General features: G+C 42.8%; 1 protein-coding gene across 2 annotated transcripts in view; it reads right to left on the bottom strand.

Moving 5' to 3' along the window:
- The window catches only part of LOC133138459 (semaphorin-3F-like), a 78,761-nt gene that overhangs the window by 6,116 nt on the left and 54,676 nt on the right, over positions 1-17,969 (bottom strand). For both annotated transcript variants that reach the window (XM_061257238.1, XM_061257237.1), the window contains exons 7-18: positions 16,857-16,950; positions 15,385-15,504; positions 13,256-13,395; positions 11,954-12,068; positions 7,948-8,017; positions 6,453-6,597; positions 5,245-5,467; positions 3,095-3,183; positions 2,686-2,727; positions 1,604-1,761; positions 822-904; positions 547-680 (exon numbers count right to left, since the gene is read on the bottom strand). In XM_061257238.1, the coding sequence (XP_061113222.1) occupies positions 547-680; positions 822-904; positions 1,604-1,761; positions 2,686-2,727; positions 3,095-3,183; positions 5,245-5,467; positions 6,453-6,597; positions 7,948-8,017; positions 11,954-12,068; positions 13,256-13,395; positions 15,385-15,504; positions 16,857-16,950 (1,413 nt within the window). The remainder of the gene's footprint in view (positions 1-546; positions 681-821; positions 905-1,603; positions 1,762-2,685; positions 2,728-3,094; positions 3,184-5,244; positions 5,468-6,452; positions 6,598-7,947; positions 8,018-11,953; positions 12,069-13,255; positions 13,396-15,384; positions 15,505-16,856; positions 16,951-17,969) is intronic.

Below are 17,969 nucleotides of genomic sequence, written 5' to 3' on the forward strand. Positions count from 1 at the left end.
ACCTAAACTACAGATAATGGGAAAAGTAATCTCATCCACATAGCTATTATTTGTTCAAGAAAGTTAAATGTAACTTGAGCGTAGTGAAGTACACAAAAGATAGTGGGTAACTGTCTATGCTGTAAATTAAGAGTGGCGAGGTCCCCTGGAATGGCTAGTGTTAGCGCCCCTGTAGTCAGGGCTGGAATGGCTAGTGTTAGGGCCCCTGTGGACAGGGCTGGAATGGCTAGTGTTAGTGCCCCTGTGGACAGGGCTGGAACGGCTAGGGTTAGCGCCCCTGTAGTCAGGGCTGGAACGGCTAGGGTTAGCGCCCCTGTAGTCAGGGCTGGAATGGCTAGTGTTAGTGCCCCTGTGGACAGGGCTGGAATGGCTAGTGTTAGTGCCCCTGTGGTCAGGGCTGGAATGGATAGTGTTAGCGCCCCTGTGGTCAGGGCTGGAATGGATAGTGGTAGCGTTCCTGTAGACAGGGCTGGATTGAATAGTTGTTGCCCCGTGGGAGGTACCTGCAGGGCTGGGCTGCCCTTTGACGGACGGACAGGCTCTTACCTCTTTCTTCCTGTCGCTGTTATCTTTCTGCAGGTGCCACTTGATTGACACATGCGGGGACCTGGCCTGGCACTCCAGGAAGGTGCTGCTGCCCTCCACCCCATACTGCACCATCTCCAGGGTGTTCTTATTGGCTGCAGCGAACACAACGCCATGGCAACCGTCACGCACCAGGAGACGCATCTCTATATATACACATACACTTTATAATACATGGATTGAATCAACTACCACTGCATTGGCTGACTGGAGTCAGAGTGAGGGACTGGGCTCACCGTTGGAGTTGTATCCTCGGCACTGCCGAATGGGGTTCCCATACTTCACGTCCTGTCGACGGCTGCGCCTAAATGGGTCAGATCAGTATTTCCAAATAGAAATATTAACTACATTATGATCTTTGGACAACCAAACTCTATACATTCACATGGGCCATTTACCAATTAACCACAGCCATTGTACACATAGATTCATATGACAGTATGGGTGTAAAAATACATCACTGCATTGTGATGCATCGATCTTAAGGTGGCAATTCCACTGCATCAATTTGAACTGTTAGAATCGATTATAATCAATTCAAATAACTATTTCAATAATAACTTAAATACAGCACTTCTTGAAAATAAATGAGCTGAGAACTTTTTATGTCTATATTCCACTCATACTGAGTACATACATTTCTCCAGTCACATTTGTGTTTTCAGAGGATGAAAAAAAAATGTTTTTGTAATGAAATGGATTGAATCACATCAAAATAATCGAATGGAATTGAATTGTGGTGAAATGAGATATTTTAATGATGCATTGAACTGTTTGCTAAATAATCATAATCAAATTGAATCGTTGTGAGGCCAGAGGTTTACATCCCGAAATGACAGTACATTGCACATTAGCAGTCCCTTGTGACAGACCCCCTCAGAGAACACATTGCTTCGATCACTGAGCGTCACCCCGCAGTAGACATCACTAAACACTGCATAGACACAATGAAAAAAGCATGCATTTGTACGGACGCGCACGTACACACAGTCCACGCGGTCACGTGTATGATCCTTACCTCTTCTGCGACGCAGAGTAGCGTGAGCAGGACTTGCCGTCCCAGGCGCAGTAGGGGTCGCGGGCCAGGCAGCAGTCAGCGCAGGCCTCTCCGTACACGTCACAGCGATGCAGGGCCAGGTGAGTCACGCCCACCGCTGACCCCACGTACAGCTGTTGCTGTGGAGAGAGAGAAGCAAACGACAGGACGTCAGAGCTTTGCCTATGGAGGAGGGGTTCACGTTATTCTGGATGAGGGAAAAAGGAAATATTTGACTATGCCACAGGGTCATGCTGTGTAGTACTATAGTATTAACTAGTAAAAAGTAAAATAACAATAATAACAATATAATATTATAAAACTATAATATAATAACCACTTTAATAACTATTATGTTTATCACATTTAGAATGACTGATATAGCTTTGCTGATTCCAACAAGAAAATTGTTGCAAACTCATTTTTAACTAGTTTTACAATCCAAAGTAATGATAGATAACGTACTTGAGTGAAACAATGGAGTAAACTGAAACAGTATTCCATAAACAGCTGTTGTAATTCCCCTCCCAAATTACGACAGGTCAATGCACTCAAACTAATAAAAAGGGTTTTTTTCCACATGTGCAGACTATTTTCTTCAGTAATTCTCCTCCTAGTCACAGTCTACCTGAGGGACCCCTGCATCTGAGATAAGGGAACCTCCCCAGATGTGTGCACAGGTGGACATCTCTAGCAGTTTTATGACTGGCCGTTGTAAATCTATAACACTGGGACTCTATGCAACTACGTCTGTCTTGACACTCATGCATAAATCACAAACCAACAGCTTAATCTCCAAGAAAGACAACAACACTGGAATAATGCTTTATGACTTTTCCATTCTTTATTCATTGTCTGACTATCTGAATGGATGTATAAAATCACTTATGGGAGGACAATCTGGTGTGGAACCAAACTATCAAACTACAGTGAAAGAAAGCTTCCATTTTAGCCCTCACATTTAGCCATTGGCTGTTTTGTGGTTTGGAGAGCAATGGAATATTAGAGATGCTCTGAAGACCGATCAGTTCTGCCCAGCTGTTATTCAAGCATCAGACACATACCCTTTTGGATGAAATTTTCATTGTCGTAATTGGAGTTGGAACCTGGTATGGAAAAGAAGACGATCAATCAACACTGACATTTTGACAGTTTTATCAACATATCCCAAGATTACCGTATCCTCAGGCATTAAACGTCCTTAGCCAACAATCTTAATTAGACGTATGAAAAAAAGAAAGCTCACAAAGTAGGTGAATTATAAATTTTTTTTCATGTAGAGACTGAGACAAAGAGAGACAAGAAAGAGAGGAGTCACAGAGGGCAAGAGAAAGGAAAAAAAGATCAGAGATGTTCTTTTCATGACTTGGAATGCTGTGAGAACTACATTTTAATTGTTGTTATAAGTTTTGTAACAAAAGAAATAGAAGAAAGCACGCTGAACTGAACTGAGAGGGAGTGAGAGAGACTCACCTTGAACACCTCCACCTCCTCCAGCACCAGCTCTTCAGTCTGCAAGTCATCTCTGGGCAGAACTATCACCTTCTGAACCGTTCCTCGATCTGTGCAGTACACAGCAGGAGAGCGCAGTGAGCCACTTCAGCACTTAAAAACCACGCTGTCAAAAATTCCAGGTTTGAGGTCTTTTCTTTGCCATGTACATGAATGTACAATCAATGTAAAATCAGAAATGCAAGGTGGCCTTAACAAGGCATCAAACAAAAGGTGGACATGACAGCCCATGATAAAACAAAACATTCCATTACGCTAAGAAACATTCCGGCCCATCACACATAATCCATTAGTCTTTGATGCAACATAGTCCTGGTTCAACATGATAGACAAGACACAAAAGAAAAGACATTTCTGAAGGACGTGTGTTCAGTATGAGTGATGTCATATCTCCCTTAAGAGGTTCAAAGAGAAGGAACAAGAGGAATTATTTAGCAACTAAAATAGGTGGAGAAACGGGTGACACTCTCAGATTTGCTCATAATATCATACTGCTTTCTTTAACAAATTATGTGAGTGAAAGGGCTTTTAAAATTTGAAAGCCAACTGTACAGCATTTAAGGAGAGACATTTCAACCTGTTTTGACTTTGCGGATTGAGCGTGATGGCAATGCGGGCGACCTTAAAGCTGTCAGTTACTCCTCCACAGTCACGCCAAGGGGCCTACATTAATGTTTCTGAGGAGACAGTTTATCAGACTGGGGTAACCTGTACAGTGCCAACGCAATTGAAGGTATCAAGCTAGCAAGAGATTCTGGCTTGCTTTCAGGACTGAATTGCAGATTTGTTAAGATCATTCCCTAATGGGCTACTAAAATATAATTTGTTTTTCCCCTCAGAATTCTAGCTTCCTGTGATTGACTTTTCACAATGAACTGCAGTTGGCAGAATTATTTGTTTATATTCAGGATGTTCTGCCACTGTAAGAAAACCTGACTCATGGAAATTGACTACACGGCATCTTTGGGTTTGTACTTGGTACTAGGTTTTTCCAGTATGCCAAAAACGGGAATTTTGTTATTAACTGTGGTTAAGTTTGCTGGTAAAATAATATTTTGTCCCTTGAGGTACACAAGAAGTCTCAAAAAGATCCAGTTACTTTCACAATATTTTTATGGTGTGATCTAAATACAGAACCTCCCTGTAGTTTTTTTTTTCTGATCTCCAAATGAACCTCCAAAGCATGGTATAAAACACTGTGCTTTAAACAATGAGAACTTTCACACTTTCCAGCCTGCTTTCACATCTCTTATATCCCCAGAATACATTGTGACATTTTTCATGTTCCTTCTGCCTGCACACATTTTAATTTGCACAGTAAGACTCAAGTTATAATTTACTCATTTAAGGTACTTCAATGATCAAGAAGGGATTTTAAGTTTGAATGAGTGAGAGAGGATATGTGTGTGTGTGTGTGTGTGTGTGTGTGTGTGTTCATGTACAGTAAGTGTTTGTGTGTGTTAGCGTGGTGCTGGGACAAGTTTACACTCTGACCTGGTTATTATCTCACTTGATGAAAATCTGTCAATCAGAATGACACAATGTTGAAAGTGGTGGCCCAGTGTGACTAGATGAGATAATCTGCCCATAATCATTTAGTTAATCTCTAATGGTGTCCATGCATATTAATTTACCATGGATTTATTTAATTTAATATAATAAAAAGAAGAGTGGCTGATGTATAAACTGGGCGACATGGCGACATGACTCAGGCAGTAAGAGCAGTCGTCTGGCAGTCGGAGGGTTGCCGGTTCGATCCCCCGCCCGGGCTGTGTCGAAGTGTCCCTGAGCAAGACACCTAGCCCCTAAATGCTCCTGACGAGCTGGTCGGCGCCTTGCATGGCAGCCAATCGCCGTTGGTGTGTGAGTGTGTGTATGAATGGGTGAATGAGAAGCATCAATTGTACAGCGCTTTGGATAAAGGCGCTATATAAATGCCAACCATTTACCATTTATAAACAAATAAAGCCAAATAACCACATGACAATTAATCATTTCTTTCCAGAGTGCCCTGCGCACTTTTCATGTTTTTGTGTCTAGAAGAGAATAGAAATAAAATGTGTGGTAAGCATCACAAACTGCAGATGGCGCTTGAGAGAGTGATAACTCACCTGTCCCCAGGAAAAGCACCTCGTAGCTCCCATCTGCAGCTGTCACCTGGTCCACTGTGATGGTGGTGAACTCGTAGTCGACGTTCGTCCTCACCACCAGGGGGCGCTTGTGCACCGGGTACACTGCATTGTACATGGTTGGGTGGTTCCGCATGAAGTTGATGACTTCGTCAGGGTAATCCTTGGTGGACTTCATGTTTGGCGTGAACGTTCCTCCTGGGCACTACAAGAAAGAACACATAAGCAAAGTGGTTATCCACCAGAGCAAACATAACTCGCAATATGGACAGCATTTTTATGACCCTAAACTCTGGGAGCTAGCATTTCTGTCACAATAGTGTCTCATCACAATGCTTGTTAATACACTGTGATTATTCTGAAATGAACAGCTACAAAGATGACTCCACGTGATGTATTTTGATCAAATTGAAGTAGAGTCCAAAGAAAACCCCTAGTGGTGATATCTCCATAATGTCTATACGTGATCTTTAATAGAACCAGATTTAAACAACATTAAGTGAAATAATTAAATCTCCGGCAGGTTAAAGCATTCCTTGAGGAATCCATAAGAGAACCACCTGGCTGAAGAGATACTGAGGTCATAATGGAGATGGTGTTGTGCTGTGCCACTGAGGAGGCTGGGATAGTGAGCATGTTTCCAGAGTACTATCTGTCCATCCAGATAGCTTTGCTGATGTTTCTAGATTTCTCAACTTTTTTGATGTACTCCAGCGCAATATTACATTACATTATTGGCATTTGGCAGAGGCTCTTATCCAGAGCGGCATACAGTTGATTAGACTAAGCAGGAGACAATCCTCCCCAGGAGCAATGCAGGGTTAAGGGCCTTGGATTAGAACCACCGACCTTGCGTATCCCAGTCATTTACCTTAACCACTATGCTACAGGCTGCCCTGTAGTGTCTGATATAATAGACCTGTCTGGAGTACAGTTTTTCTGCTACTCAATGCAGCAAAAGAAGTAGAATTTTTAAAATGTAAATTGTAAAAAATATGGATGAATAGATAGTACTCTGGGCAAGCAAAAACATTCTGTAATAGTTTTATTTTTTGGGTAAAGTGCCCCTTTAATCTGCTCTCTAGCAAAAAATACACAATAAAGAGCATTTCCATGTTAGATTGAATTTGTCCATTTGAACCATGCAATTGTGTATGTAGAGAGGACACACGGTTGTGGCAGTGACTCACTGTCCCAGGCCGGGGGTAGGGGATCTTCCCAGTGTAGGCCACCCACTGGTAGTTGGGCCCCTCCTTGTGAGCGAAAGGCCCGTTGAACACCATGCGGATGTCGGCCATGGAATAGACACACACTGCGGAGCCTTTGAACACAGACCTGGAGCAGAGGAAGTGCTGTCAGCAAGGCATGGGCTGCATCAGGGTAATAGCATGTGATCCAATGCAATGGAAAACAGACACAAATTACAGAGGGAGTCTACAGGGAGAGGGGGTGTCAAATAAATCCATGCTGTGAACAAATTTATTGAGTGGTATCTCTGTTAATGTTTTCACAGTAGACACATGTTTAACTATTTCACATAAAGTTAAACTCATTAGTGGAGGAGTACAAGAAACATCATTAAAATGGGCTACAAAGTTTATTACAATTTAGTAATAAAGTCAGAAAAGTGTGCAGCACCTAGCCAACTCTTCTAAGTGGCACAGCTGGCCTTGTGCAACCCCATTGTTGACTTCACCAGAAAACGCAAATATAAACAGAATAGAATAGACATCTGTTTTTCGATTTCCAACGTTAAAAACCACCCACCATTTCCACATCCAAGCTAAATGCCAATCCCAGACAGACATGATGGAGGAGGGTATTACAACTGTCTGGCAGCCATTCCCTCATCCCCTCACACACGGGAATGGACCTGCCCTCAGCACTGGTCTAGGTATTTGGGATTAGTGGGCGGGGTCACTGTTGGCGGGAAGACATCTGGGGATCAGGTCTACCGCGTATCACAGCTGCTGAATTTGCTTTCCATGTGCGTTCCTTTCAGGTTTCATTACTGTCCGCGCGCTGGCGGCTACTGCGTGAATTATAATTGCTTTGGAGGGTTATTAATGCGGCTGATGGACACCCAGCTATAAAGGGCTCCAAGAGGAGAAAAGGCTTTCCCGCAGATTGACAGGAAGTGCGCTTACGCTTTCTGCTGTGCAGACCGTGTCAGCACTCCACGGGCCTGACATATGGCAACATTCCGCTCCTTTAATATTTCAGTAACATTTAAATTAACATTAGCATTAACAGGAAGACTGTCAGGGATGCTGGGTGCCATATCCAGCTGAGACATTTTTCTTAGTGTAGTGCCCCATGGTCCAGAATGAAACCTAGTATTGCTTCAGCCAGTAGCCCTGCAGGGCCATACATAGCAGCTCAAAGGTTGAAGTTTTCACTCAGCAGATACTCTCCTGCCTCATAGCCCCCTCAGAGCCCATTAAGTCAGGTTAAATCAGATGCCTGCAGTTAACTGTAGCCATGCCACCAGTTACTGCACAGCTCAGGCGAAGTGAAGAGAAGAGTTTTGGTGGACACATGCTTGGGTGAACCCTGATGAAGCAGTGAAGCAATGTCCCCACAATTATGTTTTTTATTTTTTTTTAAAGATACTATACAGTATATACCATTGTTTCCAACTCTGCACCCATGGCCCATCCAATCAAATGTTGGTCAGTAACTCACCCAGAGACAGAAAAGACACCATAGATGACCGGATTCTTGGTGTCCTGTGTCTGCTGGATGTACACATCCCCTGAAATACAATAAAATAACATGAGTTAGAAATGTGCTTCACATTTACATACATGGACAGATCCCTGCACTGACTGACTTTGCTGAAACAAGCTTTATTTCAAAGGTATTATGCAACCAAATGCATCCTAGACAGAACAGTAAGATGATTCCAGTTGAACAGTATCAGTCAGTACCAACATTGTGGTGAAGCACTTCAATGGCTGAGATATCATTGTTCTCGTTCCACCCAGGAGTTTGATCCAGGAGTTTGATTTAATGTATTATTGGCAAAAAGGTTTATTCTTCATGGATGGATTTTCACAGGAGCCAGGCAGAGGGAAGTTCCAGCCACACAAGGGCCTTTAATCATGCTGTCTAAAACAGACTAAAATTGCGGGACTGTAAGAGAGGGAATTTTGGGATGAGGATACCCCATCATGATGGGGATATAATAGGAGCCACATGCTTCCCTTGATTCCCACAGACACAAAAATTGAGTGCGGATTATCCCCCGGCCACTAACACAAAAGTCAGTGATAAATCAGCAAATCAGCCGCATCTGTGGACAGCTGATGAAATTCTTCCGTCTTGGTTTCACCTGGAGCGATATGCTCTCCACAGGGAAGCTAACACACCGCAGAGAGAGAAGGGAGCGAACCCAAGAGACCAAGCACCCAATTCGTGAGGGGAGAGGTGCAGGGAAAAATAGCAGAACCACAAGTCTTTACAAGTGCAAACCACAAAAATGTTTGAAGTAGTATACATTATAGCTAAGTGTTAAATGAAGCTTTTTAGTCTTTCAACTTTGTCTTTTTTGAAAAATAAACATCCCTGCAAAAGATTTTCAGCCCTGGTTCCTCATCCAAAAATGTAAATCAAGGTGTAACTTGGACACAGACTACACAAACCAGCACTAAACAGAAGTAATTAACAAGCCTAACACCACTAAAATGATGTTAAAGAAGACTATTAACTCCTAGCTTGTGCACTAACCACAAACAGTAAGACATTTTACTGTTGTTGTTTTCTTTGATCTAGAAAAACCTTTGCCCTCACCAGACAGGGTGCTGGTAGATTTTGTTTGACATTCACAAAAGTGTTACTGTCACCAAAAATTCTATTCTATTCTACATTTGGGGTCAGGGGCTGACAGGCGCGGATTGCAAACAAGAACAGGAATTAACATTTGGCAAACAAGTGAAAAATCCATAACACGTTTGACTTCTGCCTGACACCCCTCTTGGCAATGGACTGTAAAAGTGAGGGGGAAAATGAATAAATCAAAACAAAGAACATGCACTCTCCTTTTAAGACCTTTTATGGTGCATCCAAAAACACAGGCACTGTATGTGTCTCTCCAGTTAATGTAGAACATCATCAGAATGCAGCATTAATGATGTAGCCACACTGCCCACTGCTACAATGTTACACTAATTCAGGGACAGCATAATGCATTTATTGAATTCTTACATCCACAAGAGGCTAGGCATGTGTAGGGCTATTTTAAGTATTACGCAACACAGTTTAGGAAACCTGGGTAAGGGATGACGGGGAATTGTTACAATAAGAATTTTTAAGAGCTACCCAAGTCCAGAACTCGTTCTCCACAGTGGAAGATAGCGTGTCCCTTGTGCATTGTTCAGAGGATTGATTTGTGGTGGTAGTATATCCTTTTAGGCCGTATGCCTGGAAGAGCCAGAGGCCATTTAAGCGCTTGTCTGGTGAACCATCTCTGGTCATGATCTCACTCACTGACCGCAGATTATCGGGAAGAGGAGAGGTCCGATACACGTTTCTAATGCTTAGTAAAATGCATCTCAGTTCCCCTCAACCACCTTCAACAGCCCATGCAGCTGGCAAGGGCCTAGGCCCTGAGAGTGATATGGAGAGACAGAACAAGTTTCGGAGAGACATCAGAAACATTTACAGTTACGATAAGATTTGGGGTTAGCCAGAGAGCAGTTAAATGCTTCTCCACTGAAAGAAAACAAAAAAAAAAAAACATATAAATCCCATGATACAGAAAAGAACTAAGAAGGACTAAGAAACTACTTTCATGTGGTAATCCATGAGTGGCACTGTAGCATAATCGTATAAGGGAATTGGGCTTCAAACCCAAATGTAGCAAGTTTGAATCGCAGTTATGGCACTGCTGTTATACCCTTAAGAATGGAAATTAATCTCTGGAAGATCTGGAATGATCCATATCTGTCGAGATAGCCCTCTTCTGACCAAATATTCTCCTCTTCCATCCTGACAGCCCATAAACCCATCTTATCCTGGCCTTTAGACTCCTCCTTCCTAACAAGAAGCCTGTCTGTAGGTCCACAGCATGTAGCCAGGACTGGTTCAGACTGCCAATAGGTTAATGCTCAGACCAGTGCAAGCCTAGTAACACACAGAAAGAAACCAATACTGTAATATTCACTATGTTTTTTTTAATCCAGCTATGTCCAGAGTGAAATACCAGCTACCAGCTGTTTCAAAACCTAGCTTAAGCTGTTTTATTCAGCAGGGGATGCATGCATTGTCTTCAAAAGGTCAGACAAAATAAACTATGGGCTTCAGTATTTTATCATTTTCGCACCAAACTGGATTGAAACAATTGAGATCTACACCTGGTGAAGCCAATGCTGGAATTTTTGTTGCATGTACAGTTAGCCATACATATATTGAAACTAGATTAAATGTAAATATTATGTCACTAGCTCGGTATCTGTGCACAGGAATTCTGCTTGAAATGAATAGGAATGTATAAATTTGGCCATTTTGAATCTGGTTATACTGGCTGCCCACTCTTATATCTATTAGCTTCAACACTCATTCTGAAGTAATCTCTTTAATGTGTATATCTGTTGACTGGAAATTGAAAGTATTAATTGATTGTGGCATGAAGGATGATGCGCCTAACTTGCTTAGCACAACAGCAAGGCAGAGCTTTTGGGGCCTTCTGAGAATAACTCTGCTGAGTCAGTGCTGATAACTGACAACCCGTTGTTAGGCTCTGCAAAAATGGGTGGAACAAAACTCCAGCAAATAAAACAGGCACATGGAAAATATATATGAAATTGAATATCTCAGCCACCTTGTCTTTCTGACTTTGCATTTCAAATATGTTCAATTAATCATTTGTGTCAAGCTAATAATGATAATAATGATTTAGTAAGAATTCCTCATCCTTATCAATCTGGGCCTGTTTCATTTCCAATGTGTTAAACAGACAGTATATTTCTGAAGCACTTCCAGCTGTCCACACACACACATACACGCACACTCACACATGCACACACACGTACATTTTGTTTCAAATAAATGTAATAAAGTCTTTTAAGAGCGGTGTCTGGACAGGTGGTGTGAAGGTACTTGCAGGTCAGGTTTTGAGAGAGGAAACCTGACCCACAAGCTGATCTGGGATCAGTCCTGTCTCCTCACCCCTCAGCTGATCTTCATTTGGCTACATGCCCAGATAAACCGTCATCTTTTAGACACGGCGGCTGGAATTTCAAGGCCCTCTGCCATATCATTTTACTTGCAAGCCTCTCCCAAGACAGAGAGACAGAGGGAGGCAGCTGACAAGATAAATTTTATTTCTCCTAATAGTAAAGAGAGACTTTATCATTGTTGTTGTCTTCTTTTTTTGTTGGGGTCGATGACAGTAATGCATTTCATTCTTGTAAAAGCCGAAAGGTGCAAAGGTCAGCCTTTTAAAATGCTGAAAATAAATGGAGCACAACATGCATTGAGGATAGTTTCTAAGCTATGATGCAACAGAGACACTGGAAGGCATTTACTGTACAGCTGAGACAAATGAAATAACCTGATGAAACATCTCAGAGGATGAAATGCCTTCAGAGAAACTGGGAGGTGATGAAAGTCAACTGGGAGGTGAGGAAAGTGAACAGATCACCACAGAGGCCAGGATAAAACAGCATGGAAGACCGGAGAGAGGACTTACGAAGCTCATCAAAGTGTGTCTCAATCCCGTCAGCCCCTGGCACAGAGCAGATGAGTCGGGCCTTCAGGAAGGTGCTCCACTTGTTTACAAGGCAGCAGTGACCTCCATCATCATTCTGCAGGGGTGAGGGACAGACATGGCTTCATCACTTCTGCAGGCAAAGGTGGAAGCACCCACCCAATCCACATGTATCCAAATATGGCAAACCGCAGTTTCACACAATAGCAAAGCACATCGGGAACATTGTCTTTGAACAAGATAAGACAGTGAGCAGCTCCTCTCTTTTTTCCGAGTCCCATCTGTTGCAGACACCAGCCAAAATTCCAGAACCCAATGAGTGTGATTTACTGTGTGACTCCTCACACTTAACACATTCCCATTTTAACATATTGAACTTGGAAACTGCTATTTCAAGGACTGGGATGAAATAAAATAACACAGCAGAAATATATTTATATAATATAGCAGGAATTCAGTTTCTTTTGAAGCAGTGTTGATGTTAATAATGCTAATATTTCTCCTGAAACTAGCCATATTTCTAATATTACTCAAAGTAACAGTATGACATATTGTTATGAATATTTTCAAATATTTGTCATATTTTGTTATAGGTCACAAATATTAAGAGTATGATTTATATTTGGAATACGAATTTAACTATATACAGTATCTTCCTGCATGCAGAGTGTATGTGCTTGGAGCGAATATAAATAAAGATTAGAAGATTCCCACATGAGAAACATGAGTCATCTCTGAGATAAAGGGGTTGAGTGTTCACAGGGTCATAAGCTGACCTACTCGAGGGGCTGGGGAACAGGGCCATACTTGACTGTGTAAACTCCACTCTGCATGTGTGTGAACTAGGGCCCAGCGAAGCTCACAAACACACTTCCCCTGGGTTTGTTTTCCTTTTTCCGGGGGCTGCTCATTTGTCACTGAGGGCAGGGCAGTGTTTTCAGTGATCAATCAGTAAATCCTTTTCCAGGACAGATTTGAAGGGCTGTGGGGCTTTTAAAGAGAATCACCCCCGCTCTGAGTTCCCACTGTCAGCCAGGATCACATGTTTCGGGGGACTGGATAAGGGGTGCCCCCTTTTTTACAGAAAGGACGCATTGTTTACTGGAAGGTTCTGTCCTTGTGCATTCCAGAGTGTCCTCCTAACACAAACAAGGGTGCCACTGCTGAGAGTAGGAGGAGATTATACGGTTTTATTTGTTTAAATGAGAGGATGGCCATGTCACATCGCCTGCGCTCAATGCTTGATGGGCGTCTGGCCAGCCATGCGTCCGCTCAGAAACTCACCAGACAGATCCTGCCAATCCGAGCCTGCGCCACGGGATTCTGGCCCATCTCCGAGGCCTTCTCCCGGAAGAAAAAGTAGAGCTTGTCATCGTTCCTCTCTGCACTGTCAGGAATTAGGTGTGCATGGATGAATGTTGGATCTGGGGGAAAAAGGAGATAGGAGAGTGAGCAAGGGGGTAGACCAGACCAAGAAGATAAGCAAGAGTGCCATTAATATGAGACCAACTCCTACATATTTGGTGGACACATATACCATTAACATGATAAAAAGTAAGTAAGGCCCTTAAAAGCAGCAGGAAGCACTTTCACAATAAGGGTATGTTTCAGTGTTTCAACAGACTCAAGGATCAAAAATGAAGACTACTACTGAAGACTAGTGGAGAGGATCCAGTGTAAGAAAACAGGAGTACAAGTAGAACTGACTTGTGTATGTGAGTGGTTAGAATGAAATCAGTGGTGTCAAAACATCATTATGACTTGTTGGTAGTTTAACAAAAAATTCAGTTTATTTAAGCTTAATTCCACTAGATTAGTACAGTCTGGAAGGCTCCTGGAGGAAGCACTTGTTTCACTCCAGTTCTGCTGCTTTCCTCACACAGTTACTGCTCAAAGCTGATGACCTATATCTCCTTGCAGCAGGCTCACACATTAACTAAAGAATGGGCACTGAAAGGAACTTTCACACCATCACTGGCTGGAGCCAGCTGCTGGTCACTCTGGAAATAGAGGAGGGACAGAAAGAGAACAGAAGGTCCTTGGGTGACCTTTGAAGGAGGTCCAGAGCATAGGTTGAATAATGGGTGGGCATGGGGAAAGGGAGCTTCACATGTGAGCATACAGTGTGCATTGTGGTTAGGGGATGTCTGCTAGGGAACAAGTCAAGGCCAGGGGGGGCTTTCTTTGACATGGTGACAATTTCTTATGCCTTGCCACCTGTCTGTAAAGACAATTCAATAGCACTTCATTATATAACAGGGCTGGCTTCAAGGGAGGCCAGACTGTGGCTCTCTCTGTCCTGTCTATCTATAGCTCAGGTTTATCTGCCCATTTACGAGCTTTGACGATGGTGTGATTGCACTCTTGACACCACTGCAGGTCTATAAAAGAAAAACGGTCACAGATCTAAGGTGTAAAAAACGTTATGTTCATTTTCTGGTCTGTTCCTTGCAGGTACTGAAGTCTCACTGACTATCACACTGTTCAGTATGGAAATGAGTGCCCCTTAAAAGCATGCATTCACAGAGATTCATTTTAAAAGAAAATATATTCAGTGAAAATAAAATGATGCATTTGGCTCCTGGGTGGTGAACCCAGCTAAAGTACTGGTTTGTGATAATGAAGCCCACAGTCAGCACTGAGCCCTTACTATGCCAGTGCTGTCTAGGGCTGGGAGAATGTGTTCACTTCCACAGCAGATCATGCAGCAGTGACTGTATTGATTTATCAGGCTTCTGTGAGCCAGTATCAGTGAATACACTCAGTGAGAACATTATTACATATTAGACTTATTGGTCTTCTGCTGCTGTGGCCTACCACTTAGAGGTTTGACGCATTGAGGGTTCAGAGGTGCTCTTCTGCATACCACTGTTGTAATGTGTGGTTATTTGTGTTACTGTCACCTACCTGCCAGCTTTGACCAGTCTGGCCATTCTCCTCTGACCTGTTACATTAACAACAATGACTTTTTTTCACACTATTCTCTGCAAACTCTAGAGACTGCTGTGCATGAAAATCACAGGAGATCAGCAGTTTCTGAGATCACAAAGTCACTAAGATCACATTTCCTCCCCATTCTGACATTTGGTCTGAACAACAGCTGAACCTCTTGACCACATCTGCATGCTTTTATGTATTTAGTTACTGCCACATGATTGGCTGATTAAATATGTGCATTAACATGCTGGTGTACAGGTCTACCTAATAAATTGCTGACTGAGTGTATAACAGTAAAGTCCAGCCAAAAGAAAAACCTCAAGACAAAGTATGATTTACATAAATAATACATAATGATTACAAGATAAGAAAATAACAATAACATAAAGAAATAACAGGACAGTCAGTCCGTACTGAAAAATCTGACAGAAATGACAATAAAATGTAATGCTATATTTTAACATTTGAAACGGTACCATTTAACCATCGGGAGTTATACTGGTCCGTTCGCATGGCAGTCTGTTTCCCCAGAGTGCGGAAGATGGCAGAGTCTGTTCCCATGAAGTCAATGTAGACCCCAGCGTAGAGTTCACCATCTGTATGAGAGAGAGAGAAACAGAGAGAGAGAGAGAGAGAGAGAGAGAGAGAGAGAGAGACAGACAGAGAGAGAGAGAGAGAGAGAGAGATATGGAATGCTGGACCTTTGATATTCAGCCACCCACAGACCCTTGGCACAAACGGCATGAGATCCCCTTACCCCCCCAGACACAGTACAGGAGAGAAGCACAGGTGTCCCATTCGTCCTGCATAGTTTCAGATAGCCCTCATCGTGTCTGTCTTTTAATTTCATTTCATTCGGTACTTATTCAGGATACTCAGGAAGAGGGAGGCGGATGCATGGAGGAAAGACTGAGACAGCCGCGCATGCAGGAATGCAGAAGCAGTCACACAAGGAGGCGCGTACAGAGACAGACGCAGGATAGACGAGGAGCCAGACACAAGCCAGCGAAGAGCCTAGATTGACATCACATGGCAGGTGCTTAGGAGGACAACACTGGGAGGGCAGAGAGAGGCTGAAAGGGAGAGATGTGAGGCACACAAGAGACAGTGACAGGATGTGGGATCCTGAGAGGGTGACACCACATCCTGCCTGAGACCAGAATTTGAACAGGTGCCATGCTACAATACTGGCACAAGGGCAGGTGCTCAAAGGGCCTGGACTAAAGGCAAAGCAGAACTACAGAAATGAAGTTATGAGTCATAGATAGAAGTATGAGCAGAGTGGAATATAATTTGTTTGAATCAAAATAGTTTGTTCTACTTCCGTAAGTTGGGCTACGATAATGTCCAAATGCACAGTGAAAACATTGTTCTTGTAATTCCGGAAATAAGAATCACTCACGGTCTGACTACATTTAAGGTCCTGACTACAAAAATACTGACAAAAGAACATAGGGACACAACAGACCTCATATTCCTCATTACAAAGTGAATTCATCAATACTTAGTGCTACCTATTTTTTTGGCGGATACAGTTGACAAACAAAATGCGGTGTCCAGATTCTTTTGGAGACATGAAAAATGATCTCCTCCCAACAACGTGCCTGAGATTCCGCTGCTTCATGAGAACAGAATTATGAATGCCTTACAGTGAAAATGTCCCTGTGCGAGGGGCACGAATCAATTGGCCCAACTGACTGAAATATATTACATTCTTTCAGAGTATGCTAAAATAAATTGCCTATCAGAAAGGTCCTGGGAAGGGCTGCCTCTTGTCAGTAGAGCTGACAGTATGAGGGCCAGATGAGAGTATGGGGAGGGTAATGTGCCAGTAGATTCTTTAAACATTCCCATGGATGTGAGAACTCAAGAACCTGACTAGAACAGTCCCCTTTTGAACACAGCCAACTCCATCTCGAGCAGGCCATGCCAGCCAGAAGGTACTCACTGATCAAAGCAGAGACACTGTTGAGTTTGGGGTCGTAGGGACACTTCCCTTTTCCAGAATCCACTCTGCCTGGTTCCAGGCGGAAGATGTATTCCTGAGGAAGACAGTAGGCAAAATGGTCACATTAATAATTGGATAGTCCAATTACAGTAAACAATGCGCTGCTAACTATTGTGGAATGCATTATCGGTTTTCCCACCACTTTACGCACACTGTTTTCCAGGACATTTAATTTCACGCCCATAATATACAGAGGGGGAGATAGTCATTGTGGACCAGGGAGTGAGTGGAGGGGGGTTGGTTATTGCAATTGTACGTCAGAGCAACAAAAGCAGATCTCCAGATGCGAGTCAGATGATGGATGGTTGCTTGCCATTCCTGGTGTCTTTGGAGCTTAGCAGTAGGCTGATTGGCAGAAAACACTGTGGGTGGACCCCAATGTGTGATGACATGCACCATGGAATTGGAGAGAGTTGGGATTACTTAAACAGAGGGTGGGGCAAATGAGAGAGACTCATCTCTGTCCGCCCACACTTCCAACAGGGAGGATCACCCATGGACATAAAGTCCTTTCACACATCTTTAATATGGGCGTCACTTCACTTCAACTTCAGGCTTAATTGAAACCAGGGATAAGACACTGCTCCTTCATTTAAACAAGTTGTGTTTTTCTTTCATAATCCTGTCTGAACAGTCTTACTGTTCAACTTTGTTGCACACAGTTGATTTACAGCAGGGATCTTTAACTCCTTAATCCAGATTAACGACAATTCACAAGTTTGCAAGGTCATACGAGGTTCAGTTATTTTGTCTACCTTACCCTGAAATTATTTCTGAGGTGTTTATACACCCAGCTTGGATCAGGGATTTTTCTTTCAGAGGTAAACAGTAATTAAACACTTTAAGCAGCACTGGTTTGTACAAAGCAGTGGTACTTCTCCAGTTGTAACATCAGTACGCATACCTGGATGTTTTCTTCGAAAACATACTGCATGTCCTTTTTTTCGTATAGCAGCTAGTGCACATTTGCACAAGTTTAAGGGTGAGGGTTTCATGCACACATAACAAAATGGTGAGCAAGAACATCTAGAAAGCACTGTCAATTGAATAAAT

Source organism: Conger conger, chromosome 10 (genome assembly GCF_963514075.1).
Source record: "Conger conger chromosome 10, fConCon1.1, whole genome shotgun sequence".
Classification (NCBI taxonomy): domain Eukaryota; kingdom Metazoa; phylum Chordata; class Actinopteri; order Anguilliformes; family Congridae; genus Conger; species Conger conger.